This window comes from Sceloporus undulatus, chromosome 6, assembly GCF_019175285.1.
Source record: "Sceloporus undulatus isolate JIND9_A2432 ecotype Alabama chromosome 6, SceUnd_v1.1, whole genome shotgun sequence".
Lineage (NCBI taxonomy): Eukaryota > Metazoa > Chordata > Lepidosauria > Squamata > Phrynosomatidae > Sceloporus > Sceloporus undulatus.
In genome coordinates this window covers 114,027,259-114,043,915 of record NC_056527.1, presented here as the reverse complement: position 1 = coordinate 114,043,915, position 16,657 = coordinate 114,027,259, and the positions used below count along the sequence as shown (strand labels likewise).

The 16,657-nt window shown below is 41.3% G+C and overlaps 1 protein-coding gene and 1 gene segment (V, D, J or C); one reads left to right on the top strand and one right to left on the bottom strand.

Moving 5' to 3' along the window:
* Nucleotides 1–2,693: 2,693 nt before the first annotated feature.
* On the bottom strand, nt 2,694–3,702 carry LOC121933918. The segment is given in 2 exon segments: nt 2,694–3,022; nt 3,678–3,702. Coding segments are annotated over 2 exon segments (354 nt in total).
* A 5,018-nt stretch (nt 3,703–8,720) lies between these two features.
* Nucleotides 8,721–16,657, top strand: LOC121933917 (vomeronasal type-2 receptor 26-like; the record flags this gene model as incomplete). The annotated part of the gene is made up of 5 exons (XM_042473902.1): nt 8,721–8,864; nt 9,483–10,337; nt 11,860–12,087; nt 12,477–12,603; nt 15,786–16,657. Coding segments are annotated over exons 1-5 (2,226 nt in total), but the record flags the coding sequence as incomplete, so codon positions are not given.

Sequence of the window (16,657 nt, the reverse complement as noted above, 5' to 3'; positions counted from 1 at the left end):
TCACTTCCTCCAACCAAGGGTCACACAGTATATATAACCCACTCACTTCCATGCCAGCATTCTCTGAAGATGTCAACCACAGATGCTGGGGAACATAAGGAATAAACTGTTCTGGAACATGGTCACATAGCCTGAAAACCCCCACAAAAAACTGTGGTTTGTATGTTTTTCTATATGTGAACAAACTGATGAGCAATGAAATTTGAAATTTAATTCATGTTTATGTAAAGGTGCTGCCCCTTTTTGTATGCAATGATCACTGCCAACCAGGTTATCAGAAGAAAAAGAAGGAAGGGTAAAAATGGTGTTGCTTTGATTGTGCTCCTTGTCCAGAAGGGAAGATTTCCAGACACAATAATATGTCATATAGTGCAATAATTTTTAAACAATGTAGGGTTAGTTCAGATAATTATTAAATACACAACAGATCCATGCACTAAGTGAAAGCTTTTAAAGGTAGTTTTAGAGGTGAGAATTAAGAATGCAAAAATAATGACCACATATGATTTTCATAACTCTAAAGTAGATAATTATGACATTGAAATACATGAACAATTAGATATATCTCAACTCTGAGTTTGTAAGAATTCAGCAGGGCAGTGGATGACTGGAGCTCCTGAAGGCCTCTTATTCATAGGCTTGCCATAAGATGAAGTCCACTTGATGGCAAATAACAACAAGAACAACAATTCTGTAGTATGTGAAATCGTATTCACAGATCTACAGCACATCTAGCTTGACACTTGGTCTATTGCAACAGAAGTGTACAGGCCTTGTATATAAAATATGTGTATTTCTTCTTATTGTTTCTATTTCTAATGTGTCACATACAGTCCTTATAAGCAGGAGAAAAATGTAGTTAATTTAGGGATTTTATTACTAGGACATCTGATTATGGAAGCTGGCTGCTGCTGCAAAAAAGAGACATAATGAGAGATTACCTGGACCAGTTTAACTGAACATAATAAGTTCATACATAATGGATCTGCTTCCCCCTACTGGAAGAGAGATTAGTGTTTCCAAGAGAGCCATTTTTCTGTTAATCTCAATTACTCTGATTGTAATAGGAGTGCAGAATTTTGTAAAAAACTGTCAAGGTTGTCACAAGGGCCCTGTCTGCATGGGCCAAAAAGTATCCTTCCCCTGTTCCCTTGGCAGGGAGATGGGATAACACACTGCCCAAAGCCCAGTTCTGATGCAAGCAGACTGGATGACAGCCAGCCTGTTCAGAACCAGAGCCGGGTTTTACCCTCTTACTCTGGATTTCAAAAACTCACCAGTTGCTCTGGATCTCCTGAAGAGCCCTCCATTCCCATGATTTATTTATTTATTTATTTATTTATTTATGATATTTATACCCCGCTCTTCAGCCCTAAATGCTCTCAGAGTGGCTTACAATTATTATTTTAATTAGATGGTTCCCTGCCCTCAAGCTTACAATCTAAAAATCCACGACACAAAAGAAGAAGGGAATGGTGGTGGGAAAGGGGATCAGGTCCAGCTGGTCTTCTCTCCCTCTGAGGTCTGGACCAAGGCAGATGGACTGGAGGGAGGGATATTCTTCTTAATCGAGATCAGGCCCAATGGTGTTGGGCCTGTCTTTTCACTCCCCTCAGACCCAACACCATCCATGATGGATGGCTATTTGAAATGTGTCCTGCTCAGCTACCCACTGCATCTGCCACTGCTGCCAGTCATTCATTCTGAGGTCAAAATGGGGTGCTTAGCCATAGGACCATGGCTGGGCACCTCGTTCTGACCTCAGCTCAGAAGAAAGTGACCGTGGTGGTGGTAGATGCGCTGGTTGGCTGAGTGGGATGCCCATGTGGTCAGCTACGTGGCATCAGAACAGAGGGCTCTGCAAACAGGGGAGAGTTAAGGCTGCTCTAAGGCCAGAATATTCTGGGCTGCTCAGACAGTGTGGACAGGGCCAAAAACAGGTTGCACTGGCATGTTAAGACAGCCTATTGAGGATTTGTTAACCTCTGGGAGAAAGCTTGGCTCCAGCACAAGGAGAAACCAAGCAAGTTCACTTGTTGTGTTTTTGTATTTTGGATAAAATGTCTTTGTGCAAAAGGCTTAATTGGAGCTGTTTGCTCCACAGATTAACTTCTGTGGTGTCCATGCTCTCAATGTTGCTCTAGAGCTTTATCTGTTTATGTTTATAGGATAAATTGATTCAACACTCTCTACAATGCTGTTGTCAAATGATATGCTGGACTGTAGTCATAAATCCAAGGAAGTACAGTGGACCCTTGTTATCCGCTGGGGTTTGGTTCCAAGATCCCCCGTGTATAACAAAATCTGTGTATGCTCAAATCCCATTAAATATAATGACATAGCAGTATGGCATCCCTTATAAAAAATGGAAAATCAAGATTTCATATTTGAAATTTATACTTTTTTTGAATATTTTCAAACCGTGTATGCTTGAATCCATGTATAAAAAAATCTGTGTATTAGAAGTTGTCCCAAGTAGGACTAGGATTTCAATTAGCCAGTGAGGACTCTCCCAAGAAATGTGGAGCTTGGTATGGCTTTAGGTATCAGACTTAATGGTAGGACTGCTTTGTAAAGATAACGTGAAAGCTGTTCTTAAACAGAGTGCACATTCAAGAGCCTGCTGATTCTCTGCCACTGGTATTTCCCTTGTTTACAGTAATAGACATTTTCTGCACAGCTGGCAAGTTATCTTAAGTCACTGTGCTTGCTCCATATCTAATGGCACAGTAATAGGTTCCACTGTCATCTTCTGAAGCATCATTCACATGCAGATATACTTGGTTTTTTGTTGCTTCACGACTGATGCTGATCCGTGACCTTAAGGAAGGGTTGTAATCAATAGACCCTCCACCCCAGTGAACCCCCATCCACTGAAGTGCCTTTCCAGCTGTCTGGTGGACCCAATTCACCCCATAATCAGTAACTGAAAATCCAGATGCTGTGCAAGTCAGACGAAAGGCATTCCCAGGAGTTTTGATGCCTCCTTCGGATTCCACCAGCTGAATCTCGGAGAAAATACCTAAAGTGAAAGAAAATTAATACAGGTTAAAGGAGAATGGAGCTTGAACAGATGTCCAGATGAATTACCTTGGGTCTGTCAATGAAATTGCTTTCTCATACTATAAAAACTCAACAGTAGCTGAATAATTAGCTTTTGCAAGGAGAACCAGAAGTAAACCAAATCTATGAAAGTTTATGCTACAGCTTTTTTCACACAGTTAGTCTCAAAGGTGCTACAAGATCCTTTTGCAAAATGGATATTCCAGACTAAAACAGCTATCTCTTTGAATTCTAGCATGCCCTAGGTTTTCCTTTGTTCTTCATTGGGAGCAACCATTTGAACTTACATAGTGGGAAGAAAGTTAGAAAAGCTGCTATGGTCATGTGAGTGATCATGTTTCCTTGGGCAGAAATCTCAGAGAACTTTCTGAATAACCCCCAGGCATCCCAATGAAGTCACAATGCCAATGGAGACAGAATCACTCTTTATAAAGAGAAATGACAGGAAGTAATTTGAATGAGAAATGCTTTTTCATGGACAGTGATGCAAGGGACTATACCACCTTGAACCATTCAGCACTGCTTCAGATACTACTCTCTTTGCAGAGTGAGATATGAGTTTATGTGCTTTCAAGTCAACTCTGACTAATGGGAACACTGTTGTGTGGCATTACCTGCTTCCCCTTGTGACTGGCTCATGGAGTCTCTGACTTTCACCAGCCATGGCCTGGGCCTTGACAGTCTGCCTTGGACCCCTGGCTGCCCATGTCTCGTACCATGACACTATCTAACTTGTTTCTATTTTTTTTTCCTTTTCAAAGAGGTTGGCTTTTATTTGTTTTTATTGAGGTCAGGGAAGCAATTCTGTTTGTTGGAAAGTATGGGGGAATTCCACCACTGTGAAAGTTGCATTTGAAATGCATTATACCTGTTAACTGAGTCAAGAACGTTGGCTGAAATCCATCTGGGGACTTTTGTCTTTGTAAACAAACCTACATCCAGGCAATATTCTTTCACCTACTTCTTGCCCTGTCCATATAATTTAAAATAGAGAAATCAGCCTAATCATCTCTGCCTTGACTTTTTGTGCTGGAAGAAAGGTGAAATATAAAATTAAAAAATGAACTCAATAAGTGGACGGAAATAGGATCTCACCAACAAGGAACAGAGTAAAAGTGAATCCATAGTCATCCTTAAGTTCATGGCTGTGCACCCTTGGCAGGTTTCATTCTATAAGCTCCTCCTGGGCACAGCCAGAGAATGTGCCATGGCCAAAATGATGGCAAAATATACCCCAGCTATTTAAAATAAAAGCTGAAGGTAGCAAGAGGTGCAATTCCAATGGCTTTGCATGGGCTATGGGTTTGAAGTAGTGGCACTCATAACCTCTTTATCACAAAACTGTTGCCACAGGAGTGTCCCAAGAGCAGTTAAATCTGTTTCTTCTACTAATGTTCCTAGCAATGGATGGAGATTGTATCAGGGGCTGCAATAAAAAATTATTTCCCCATGAATGCTTTAATTGGCTAAAGTCCTCAGAGGTTACAAACAACTTACCAGTGGGGAACCTTTCCCTCTTTTTCTTTCATTTGCCATGTCATATCAGTGTGGGCTTGCTATGATGGATATCTTACTTGCTCAGCTATCTCCCTGACCTCTTCAACACACCCACATGGCTACTAAATAGTCACGTTGTTGGGAGAATCCAAGACAGATTAGCTGGATGAGTCTCATTCATCAATGACTCCAATAGCCACTGATGGGCAATCCTCCTGCTTGCTCCCTTCTCCCCACACCATCCCATTAGTCATCACACGGTTGTGCCAGTGGAAGGGGGCAGGGTTATAGCCAAGCATGGCTTGCCCATCAGCAGCTATGAAAGCTGTCAGTAGGTTATCCTCCTCACTCCTGCTGGACACACCATTGCTGTGCCAGGAGGCATGGCTGGATAAATGAGACAGGCTTATTCATCAGAGGCCATTGTTGGGGGATTTTACTTGCTGACTTATTCCACATTCTCCTGCTGTCCTATACAGAGTTGTGTGGGTGGGAGAGGGTGGGGGAAAAGCCTACCAAGTCTCATGTCTCAGGAGTCATGATAGTCACCAAAGGCCAGTTCTCTTAGCATGGCCAATTGTTCTGCTGCCCCCCCCCCCACCGCAAGTCACCATGTGGCTGTGCAGAAAGGCCATAAATAGGCAAGTGGAGAAGGGAGACTTTCACCTCCTTGCAAGAATATCACATCACCAAAATGCACAGTTTTCACAGAGTTTTCTGAAGAAAGAAGAAATGTGTTGAAATTACAGTTGTTGCTGTGTGCCTTCAAGTCATTTCAAACTGATGCTGCTCCTAAGGCACACCTGTTGTCTTGGAAAGTTAGTCATGATTTGTAAAGTTGAAGGCTTTCATGGCCAGCGTACATAGTTTTCTGTGGGTTTTTAGGGCTATGTGGCCATGTTCTAGCAGAGTTTCTTTCTGACGTTTCGCCAGCATCTGTGGCTGGCATCTTATAACCCAAAAAACCCACAAAAAACTATTAGTCATGATTTGCAAGCCACCATGGACTTTATGAAGACTCCTCTTGAGTATGACTGTGTTTGAATTCAATTCAAAGTCAGGTGTGTGTTCATTGATCGTTCGAGGAATAAAACAGAAAGAGAGAATCTTATCCCATGTCCAGAAACTCTGGTGAGAACCATCTTTTAAGTTCTTTTTTCATTTTCCCTCCAGTTCTCAAATAGACTTAAAGTTTATACACCCACCCACTCAATCCCCAACCAAAATGCTGGGTTTCATTTTTTCTCCCTAAGTTCTACCCCATTTTAATCAGTCCTGAGGTGAATACCAGACACCAGCTAATCAGAAAAAAAGATCCCCAGTGGTTACTGAATTCTTCCTCCCTCAGCTCATCCATGGGGTTTTATTTTGGTTAAGAATCTAAGTCCATGCTTAGAAATAGAAAAAAAGGGAGAGTTTCAGACCCAGTTTTACAAAGTTATGTTTTATCTGTGAAATGCATATGATTGTTTCACATTATAGTGTTAGACTGGTTGTTTTGAATTTGCAGCAGAACAATAGATCTAATATCAAGAAATAGGTGCATGTGTGAGGTGGAAAGCACTAGGATTACCACCCAAGTGGAAAAGGGTTGGCATACCCCCCAAAGTTTGGAAACTACCGTGCTATGTTTCTGGTGGGAAGGGAAGTATCAGCTGTTCAAATAAAGACAATGGGGCCACATGCATAATGTAGGCTGTGATTTCCCAATGTATGATTTAATTGGATGAAGATCTCAAATGGGAATCTGAACATAGTTCCAGTGGACATTTCCCCGTCTTTCCATCAGTCATCCATCCAACCATTCCAAAACTGACCCTTAACACCCAGTGTGTGCATATTCCCAGCCCAACTGATAATTAAAGGAGATCAGACACAATCATATTTCAAAGAGACATATTAAAATTAAAGCTAATTAAATTAGCTTTGGTTAATGTCCCACTGACTTCAATTATTCTGATCTAAGTATGACCAAGTCAGGCTCAAACTCACTAGCCTGGAGATAGTGAGTATGTTTTCTTTCATACTGATGCTGAGATATTCAAAGGGAAATTGTAGCACCTTGGAAACTAATTGTGTGAAAGAAATAGTAGTGTAAATTTTTGGAGACTTGGTTCACTTTATGCATCTGAGGAGGTAGACCAAGTCTACAAAAGTTTATGCTACAATTTCTTTCACACAGTTAGTCCAAAAGGATCCCTTTGCATACTCATCCCTTTGCATACTGATATTCCAGACTAAAACAGCTATGTTTCTGTATTCTACAAATGCTGAGAATACTGGAAAGGATAATTGTCTTCCTTATAATAACCATTATCATTATCTTTTGAGTAATTGTAGCCCAGGTCTATCAGGAATCCGGGAGAACAGATGTGTCAACCACCCAAGCTTATTGCGATTGAAGTGCAGTGTCTGTAAATATGACTTTCAAAACAACATGTTAGTGTTCTTGGGGGTTTATTGAAGTCAAGCAGGACATGATCAAAATTCTGCCTGAGAACACTGACTTGAATATTTAAAATGGTTTATTTCCCCCATCCAGCTTTCAGGCTCATTCAAGCTAACTAGAAGGTTGTGTATCTGACATTCTATGTTTCTGTCCAAATAATAGTATGCATACATAGCTGGGGCATAAACTGCTAGAGATCAGGCAGCTGCCAGAGTAACCTGTTACACACAGTACTTGGGGGCTCAATGAGCATTTGAGAGTCAGTACTCAGTGCCTTAAACCATAAAGGTATTCCAGTAACACAACTATTCCAGCTCTCTGGGAACTAGTTTGGAAGAATCCAAGTGTCTTGTTTGCACTACTGATGTTTTAAGTCTCTCTCCAAATGATTGTTTGCAAGTGTGGCAGGACTTCCAGTTTGCGAAAAGTCAGGCAGATGCCACTATTGCTGCTCCTTTTGCTTCTGAAGCTTCCTCATATTGCTGGCAAGATTTCTAACAATGGATGTGATTGGAAAGCTAAGGTTCATAATGTCTTTCCTGGCATTCCAAATGATATTACTATTGGTGCATTTGTCTCTTTTCTTATTTATACTTTGAATGACTATCCATTTGACAGAATTCCAGTTCCATCTTCACATGGCTAGTAAGTGGTTGTTTCATTGTACCAAAGGATATGTTGGCCTAATAGATAATTGTGACTTTATTTGTTCTTGTAATAACAAAGATATGACTGCACTCTTTTAGATCTCTAGAAACTAAGGGTTTATTGCATTGGATTTGCTCCTGTGATAGAAGCGGGATGTAACTTTCAGAAAGTGGATATTTGCAGTTCCTCATTGCCAGGGAATTCACAGCCCATTTGCAACCGAGGTTTCTACTGCATCTTTTCAAGAACAGGAAAATCTCATTCTTAAAAAGATGCAGGAGGGGCCTGGAGAACCCTGGGTTGCAAATGGGTTGCCTACTCTCCGGTGACAGGGAGATGCAATAAGATTTGCTTTCTCAAAGTTACATCACGGATCAATTGTGGGAGCAAAGCCAATGCGATAAACCCCTAGGTCACAGATGTTTGAGTACTAACAGGCTGTTGGTTTCTATCAGCCACAGCCAGCATGCACAGTGGTCAGGTATGATGGGTATTGTGATTCCACGTCTTCTAGAGGGCAACAGGTTCAACAACATCTAGAGCGCAATTGCACCATGGCTCAAGGCTGATTGCAAAGATTCCAAATGAAGATGGAATGAATCATCTTCATTTACAGATTGGTTTGGGGAAATCAATAATGACCAAAATAATTTCTCAAAATAATATCTCAAAGGGGAAGATTATTTCCCCATCAAACGAAAAGTGAAAGGGCTGGAATCAGGTACATACTTAGAGGCCATTGAAATAAGTGAAATTTTAATAATGACTTGATAAGCCCAACCAATTTCAGGATGTCTTCTCTTAAATATAAGAATGCTTGAATGTAATTCAAATTGTGTGTACTTTGATCAAATGATACAAGAATGCTTTTGAGAACAAGGTGACACTCAGACCACATAAAAAATCTCATTGCAGCATTCTGCCTAAATATTTCCAGCAGTATCTCGTCTTTCAATTTGCCAGAGAAGAGATTAACAAGAATGGCAACTTGTTATTCAACCACACATTAGGTGAAATCTTTGCTACAACTGTCCACAATGAAATGGGAACATGTTTGGGAACGATGGATGTCCTTTTCACAGGGCACAAGAATCCTCCCAACTATATATGCAATAAGAAGTGGAAGATAATGGCCATCATTGGGGAACTCTCCCCTCACAACACTAAGCAGATGCCTCACATCTTAAATATCTATAAGATGCTACAGGTATGTGTTTTCCTTTGCAATAAATTAATAAAATTACAGGGGAAATGTTTTGGTTGTCAGCTTGCCCTCCCTTCAGTGAGGAATGCAAACATGGCTCAGTTCATTCAGCCAAAATTCATTTCAGTCCAGTACATGTTCCTTGTCATGGTATGCCTTCATGTTTGGGGGGGGGGTTGCCTTTGCCTTCCTCTGAGACTGAGTGAGACTTCTTCAAGGTTTCCTATTGGGTTTCCATAGTCAAGTGGTGATGTGATGTCTATGTGTGTCCTCAGGTCATTGACAGCTAGATAATATTAATTCAAGGCTACATTGGAAGTTATGATACTGGTTGTTGTTGTTATATGACCTATGGGAACCCTAAGGAGAACCTACCACAGTGTTTTCATGGCAAGGTGTATGTGTGTGTGTGTGTGTGGGGGGCGTTGTCAGTGTTTTCCTCTGAGACTGAGAGAGTGTGACTTGCCCAAAGTCTCCCAATCCATTTCCATGATTGAGTGGGTATTCAAACCCTGATCTCCAGAGTCCTGGTCCAGTATTCAAATCAAGACACTACTTAAATTGAGCAATAATGGGAGGTTTGTTTGTCACTTCTAAAAAGAACATTCTCCTTCTACTTAGCTGAGTTATGGATCCTTTGACCCTGCACTGAATGACAAATCACAGTTCCCTTCTGTCTATCGAATGATCCCAAGCGAAAGTGCTCTGTATGTTGGAATTATCAAGCTCTTTCAAAATTTTGGATGGACTTGGGTTGGCCTCATTATTTCTGATGACAGTAGAGAACTGTTCCTGAGGAGTCTCATTCATCAGCTACTCCAGAACAGGATTTGTTTTGCTTTTCAGGAAATTATGCCAACTTTGAAAAAGTATTGGGATCAAACATTCCAGTTTAATACTAAATTGGCAAGAATAAAGTGGGTCCTCTCATCTTCTGATACGGATGTGATTCTTGTTCATGGGTATGCACGATCTATGGAAGGCTTGAGAATAGTTCTGTATTTCAGCGAGTTTAATGAAAAGAAGCCAACACAGAAAGTTTGGGTCATCACAGCTCAGTGGGATTTTACATCTCCATTTTCTACTGAGGTATTTACCCCCAAATCTTTTAATGGCACTCTGTCATTTTCACTGCACACAAAAGAAGTGAAAGGATACGCAGAATTTCTCCACACAATAAATCCAAATGGAAAGAATGATTTTTACACCCCTTGGTTTTGGATTTCCACCTTTGGATGCTCATTACCCCAATATGGTTACTATATGCCTAATGCAGCCAACTGTACTGGGGAAGAGAAGTTGACCACCTTGCCTAACACCGTGTTTGAAATAGGAATGTCTGGTCAGATATATAGTATTTATAATGCTGTTTATGCCATCGCACATGCCCTCCACGCTATGTTTTCATCAAGAACTAAATGGAAAGCATTAAGAGATGGTGGCACATGGGACCGTTGGACTGTCCATCCTTGGCAGGTAGGAACATTCTCTTGTCGAATGCTACTGTAATGATCTGTGCATGGGCTCCAAAATGGTTACAAATGGGGAGGGGGGAAAGCTCCTCATTCACATATTATGTCAATTGAAAAGTTGCAATTTCCCTGTCAACAAGTATGTTAGAGAATCCAGCTTCCTCAAATGCTTCATAGGCCAGTCACTTCTGTAGGTGGCTCTACTCCAGCAGGGACAAACTTAGAAACCGCCTTGGTCTTAGAAAGGCGGTATACAAATAATATTTTACTTACTTACTTACACAATGGTCTTTCAATTACATTTAGCCCCTCTGCTCTGTCATTTTTAATTTTGATGCTGAGAAGGATCAAAGGAAGCCATTATGATTTCTTAGACTTAATTCCATCATACCATCATAATGAATAAGAAGTGCTAATTGAGCACAGACAGCAGCATATGCTCTCCATGCTCTGTTTTCATCATATTCCAAGTGGAAGGAATGGGGAAGTGGAGGCCCAGAATGTCCACCCTGAAGGAAGAAAAATACTCTCCTCATGTATTGTTGTAATGATCTGGTCTAATAGTCACAGCTTACCCTGTTGTCTGGAATTTTGCAACCTTATTTTGCAGGAAGGAAGTGGGAGAATGTGCCATAGATCAGTTATGTATAATCCAGGTAGAATTGAAAACAATGGGTTGTGAATTTGCACTGAAGTCACTATCTGCTGTTTTTCATTTTCCTGTTTTTGTCCTGCTTACCTCTACTGAGTGCAGCAGGGGAATATACAAAGCAATAGTCCAGAGTCCAGTCCAAAGGTCACACAACACCAGTTGGTCAGTCAGTCACAGCAAAGGGCAGAGGCAAGAGCATAGTCACAGGGCAAGTCCAGAGGTCAGATAACCAGAGCCATGGATCAAAGAGCAAGGAGCAAAAAAGCAACAAGGCTGCAAGGATGATTGTTGGCTGCAAAGGACCTTTGCAGCGGGACGTCTTTTAAAAGGCCTCTGCTTCTCTCAGCTGAAACCTATTAGCTCTCCTCTTGGCTTCTAGCCTGGAAGAATGTGTCAAAGACTCTTTGACCTGTCTTCGCTCCACAGGTCCTAGCACCGACAGCCCAGGGCAATCCATGACAGTTATGTATGTAAGTAGGGAGGCATTAAAGTGGGCCCACTGTATCCGTGGGTTTGTGATCTGCAGATTCATCCATGCATAGGTCACCATGCCTCATATTATTCATTGCTGATAAGTGCATGTGAACGTACGTACATATCACCTCCCATTGAATAATATGAAGCTTGAGTGTCCATGTTTGTTCCCATCCATGTGGGGTCTGGGAACCGAATCTCTACAGATGGGAATGGTTCACTGTATGTCTATATGAAGTTTATCATACAGGATGGGTGTCCATCATAGACAAGTAAGAAACAACTAGTTGGGCATGCTGTCACAAAATTAAGATATGAAGACCACAAATTCCACAGTATTCAAGGCAACCCATTTCTCCACCACTGCACCAAAATCACTCTCTTTTCTCCTCTCAACTAGCTTCATCGCTTCTTGAAACAGATTCATTTCAACAATACTGCTGGAGAGGAAATATTTTTTGATGCGAAGGGACAGTTGACAACCAGATATGACATCATCAACATGGTCACTTTCCTCAATCAGTCCCTCCGTCAAGTCCATATTGGAAGAATTGACCCTCAGGCTCCTGCAGGGAAAGAGTTCCAGCTCTATGGAAGATCTGTTACATGGAATCCCAGGTTTAATCTGGTGTGAAGAACTAAGATTTTCATGATGTTCCCACAGATTTAAAAGTTTGGGGGACTGTGTTTAATCTTATTCTTGAGAATCCATAATTGATAGGGTCCACTGACTACATGGAAGGATGGGCAAATTTCTCACTTCTTCATTTGCCTCACATTTAAATTTTGTGGGTTTGGGGAAAATTTCTCTCAAGAATGAATTGAAATGAAAGTCTCTCCCAGTCCAAGCAGATATACAAATAGAGGATTTAGCAAAAAACCTCTTTGACAGTAACGAATCTTGAAAGGATGGGATAAATGGCAAAATGCATAAGTGAATATATCTGAATGCAGCAACAAAGGGAGCATTCTAGGGATTAGACATCATTGTGTAATTTTCCTTATGGATTTTCGCAGATGTCTCCCAGTGCCATATGCGTTGAGCATTGCCAGCCTGGAAACAGCAAGACCATTCGGGAAGGAAAACAGATTTGTTGTTATGACTGTCTACCATGCTCTGAAGGAATGATTTCCTACCAGACGGGTAAGCCATGGTTGAACTATGATGACATTGTGGAAACAGTTGATCTCTTGGTGGAGTATGTCTGCTCAAATCTCCAATACACATGGGTATTCCTTACTTATGTTATGGACCAAAACCGACTGGCAGCTTAAAGAACAGGCATGTTTCTCAGGCTACATCTACACTGCAGAATGAATGCAGTTTGATGCTGTTTTAACTGCCATGGTTCAACGCTATGGCGTTCTGCTATTTGTAATTCTGTGAAACATTAAGCTTCTCTCTCGGATAGCTCTGGTGCCACAACAAACTACAAATCCCAGGATCCCATAGGATGGAGCCATGGCAGTTAAAGTGGTGTCAAACTGCATCTATTCTAAAGTGTGGCAGTTGCCTCAGAAAGGTAGAATCATAGAATCATAGAGTTGGAAGAGACCACAAGGGCCATCCAGACCAACCCCCCACCATGCAGGAAATCCAAATCAAAGCATCCCCGACAGATGGCCATCCAGCCTCTGCTTGAAGACCTCCAAGGAAGGAGACTCCACTACACTTCAAGGGAGTTTGTTCCTCTGTCGAACAGCCCTTACTGTCAGGAAGTTCCTCCTAATGTTGAGGTGGAATCTCTTTTCCTGCAGCTTGCATCCATTGCTCTGGGTCCTAGTCTCTGGAGCAGCAGAAAACAAATTTGCTCCCTCCTCAATATGACATCCCTTCAAATATTTAAACAAGGCTATCATATCACCTCTTAACTTTCTTTTCTCCAGGCTAAACATACCCAGCTCCCTAAGGCATTCCTCATAGGGCTTGGTTTCCAGACCCTTCACCATTTTAGTCGCCCTCCTTTGGACACGCTCCAGTTTCTCAATGTCCTTTTTGAATTGTGGCGCCCAGAACTGGACACAATATTCCAGGTGGGGCCTGACCAGAGCAGAATAGAGTGGCACTATTACTTCCCTTGATCTAGACACTATACTTCTATTGATGCAGCCTAAAATCGCATTGGCCTTGTTAGCTGCCGCATCACACTGTTGATTCATGTTCAACTTATGGTCTACTTGGACTCCTAGATCCCTTTCACACGTAGTTTCATTCAGCCAGGTATCCCCCATCCTATATCTGTGCATTTCATTTTTTCACCCTAAGTGCAGTACCTTACATTTCTCCGTGTTGAATTTCATTTTGTTAGTTTTGGCCCAGTTTTCAAATCTGTTCAGGTCATTTTGAATCTTGATCCTGTCCTCTGGGTTATTAGCTACTCCTCCTAATTTGGTGTCATCTGCAAATTTGATAAGTATGCCCCCAATTCTGTCATCCAAGTCACTGATAAAGATGTTGAACAGTACTGGGCCCAGGACAGAGCCCTGTCGAACACCACTGGTTACTTCTCTCCAGGATGAAAAGGTGCCATTGTTGAGCACCCTTTGGGTTCGTCCGGTCAATCAATAACAAATCCATGTAACAGTTGCCTTGTCTAGCCCACATTTTACAAGCTTGTTTGCAAGAATGTCATGGGGAACCCTGTCAAAGGCCTTACTGAAATCAAGATATACTATACTGTACACAGCATTCCCTTCATCTACCAAGCTAGTAATTTTATCAAAGAAGGAGATCAGATTTGTCTGGCATGATTTGTTTCTCTGAAATCCATGTTGACTTTTTGTGATTATGGCATTGCTTTCTAGATGTTCACAGACTCTCTATTTAATTATCTGCTCTAGAATCTTTCCTGGGATTGATGTCAGACTAACTGGACGATAATTGTTCTAATTTAAATCCCAGACAGAAAGAGAAAGGAAAGTCTGTATAATTTCTCAATAATAGTGATCTCTTAGAAGTAGTGAGTGGATCAATCCTTATATTAAAATAGATTTCTTCAGAAGTGTGATAGTGACTAAAAAGTATCATTTTGTGATCTGGACACAAGGAAAGCATAGTGTCTTTTGCTCAGGCATTTAATTCTTCACAAAGGCCCGATACAGATGGACTCTTGAGGTGCCCCAGCACATGCTAGGGGTTGGCCGGGGATCTAGCGTCCACACCGGCCTCACCCCTTGCACGTGACGGGGGCATAATAATGGCGGCACCCTATACACACAGGCGCCGCCATTATTACGTGTCGTATGCATAGCGTCTGCACATTGTGCAGCACTTATGACGTCGCGAGTGCGCCATTGGCACCTCGCGGCATCATAACCGCGCTGCAGGAAGAAGCGCCATTTTGGGCTTCTTTTTTGCTCCGCGCGGGAGCCGCATGGTTTGGTTGCTACGGCTCCCTTGCGGAGCAACCAGCAGCACCGGCAGACCGCTGCTTTTAGGCAGTTTGTAATGCACCAAAGTTTCTTCTGAAAGAAAGCAATTTTATCAAGAATGTATTTGAAAAAGCATGCAGTTTTTGAAGACTATTTGCAATTTGGAACTCATTTTGGTCAAAATTTTCACATTGTGATGTTACACAGAAAACAAATAATATTTCTATACATCTGTGAACAAAACAACGACAACTGAATTTTTCATAGGATCAGCCCCAAACTGCAACAAAACCCATCAGTCCAGGATGCTTCTCATTGGGAAGTCTTGGCACTCAAAATATATATTTATTCAACCATTTTTGAATGCTTTCAAACAGTATTTCCATCCCTACTTTTCCAGATCTCAAGGCATCACAGGAAATGGAAGAAATGTAGAGAATATTTTTTCAGTGATTATATTAGATATGGAAAAAACTAACAAAATAAACACAAACTGAATTAAGACAGCTAACTCTAACTATAATTGAGTCCCCACTTCCTTAACCTAAGAACATTAATGCTCAGCGGGTGTGTATATGTAAATGTGTGTGTATTCTCAATAATGCTAACTTACTTCTGACCTAAACAAATAAACAAAATTTCTTCAAAGCTCAAATTCCAACCATAATATCTCTTTCTTTCTTCTTCAAGTAAAGCAAAATTAATGCACAGTCTTAAAAAAAAAACTGTCCAATGATTTTTCTCTGATAGACATTGTCAGTATGTCCATCTCTATCAAGAGTCCATGCTTCTCTGTAAGTTAGTCGGTTTTCCAACACTTTACATACAATAAGCTTGCTGCTATAATCATATAATTCTTTCATTCTACAATTGTGGCAGAATCTTGTTCTGTTGCTTAAAAAGATACTTGTAGTTTTTCTTAAAATAAAAATATAATCTCTTGACTTTTTCCAGATGCAGAAAAGTGCAACCAGTGCCCAGAGGACCAGCGTTCAAATAGGAATCGAGATGCATGCATTCCCAAACCTGTAAACTATATGTCATTTGAAGAACCCTTGGGAATTGTCCTGGCTTCTTTGGTTCTTTTCTTTGCTCTGGTTACTCTTGTGGTCATGTGGACCTTCATTCGACACAGGCACACTCCCATCCTTAAAGCCAATAACTGGACCCTCACCTGTGTCCTACTCTCCTCTTTGCTGCTTTGCTTTCTCTGCTCTTTGCTCTTCATTGGAAAGCCTGGGGTTGTGTCTTGCATTCTCCGGCAAACGTTCTTTGCCATTGTTTTCTCTACTGCTGTTTCTTCAGTCTTGGCAAAAACCTTGACAGTAGTCTTGGCCTTCATGGCCACCAAGCCCGGAAATAGTGTGAGGAAATACATAGGGAAGAATTTGGCAGTGCAAGTTGTTATTTTTGCATCTCTTATCCAAATTTCAATTTGTGTTGTGTGGCTGACCATCTCTCCCCCTTTTCCAGAATGGGACATAAACTCTCAGATGGGAGAGATTGTAGTGCAATGCAATGAAGGCTCAGATGTGATGTTTTACATTGTTTTTGCCTATATGGGGCTTTTGGCCTTCATAAGCTTCACTGTTGCATTCTTTGCCAGGAAGTTGCCTGATACTTTTAATGAAGCCAAGCTGATCACCTTCAGCATGCTGGTCTTTTGCAGTGTCTGGATGTCCTTTGTCCCCACTTACCTGAGCACCAAAGGGAAATACATGGTGGCTGTGGAGATCTTCTCCATCTTGGCCTCTAGTTCTGCATTGCTGGGTTTCATTTTTCTTCCTAAGTTCTACATTGTTTTAATTAGACCCGAGCTAAACATC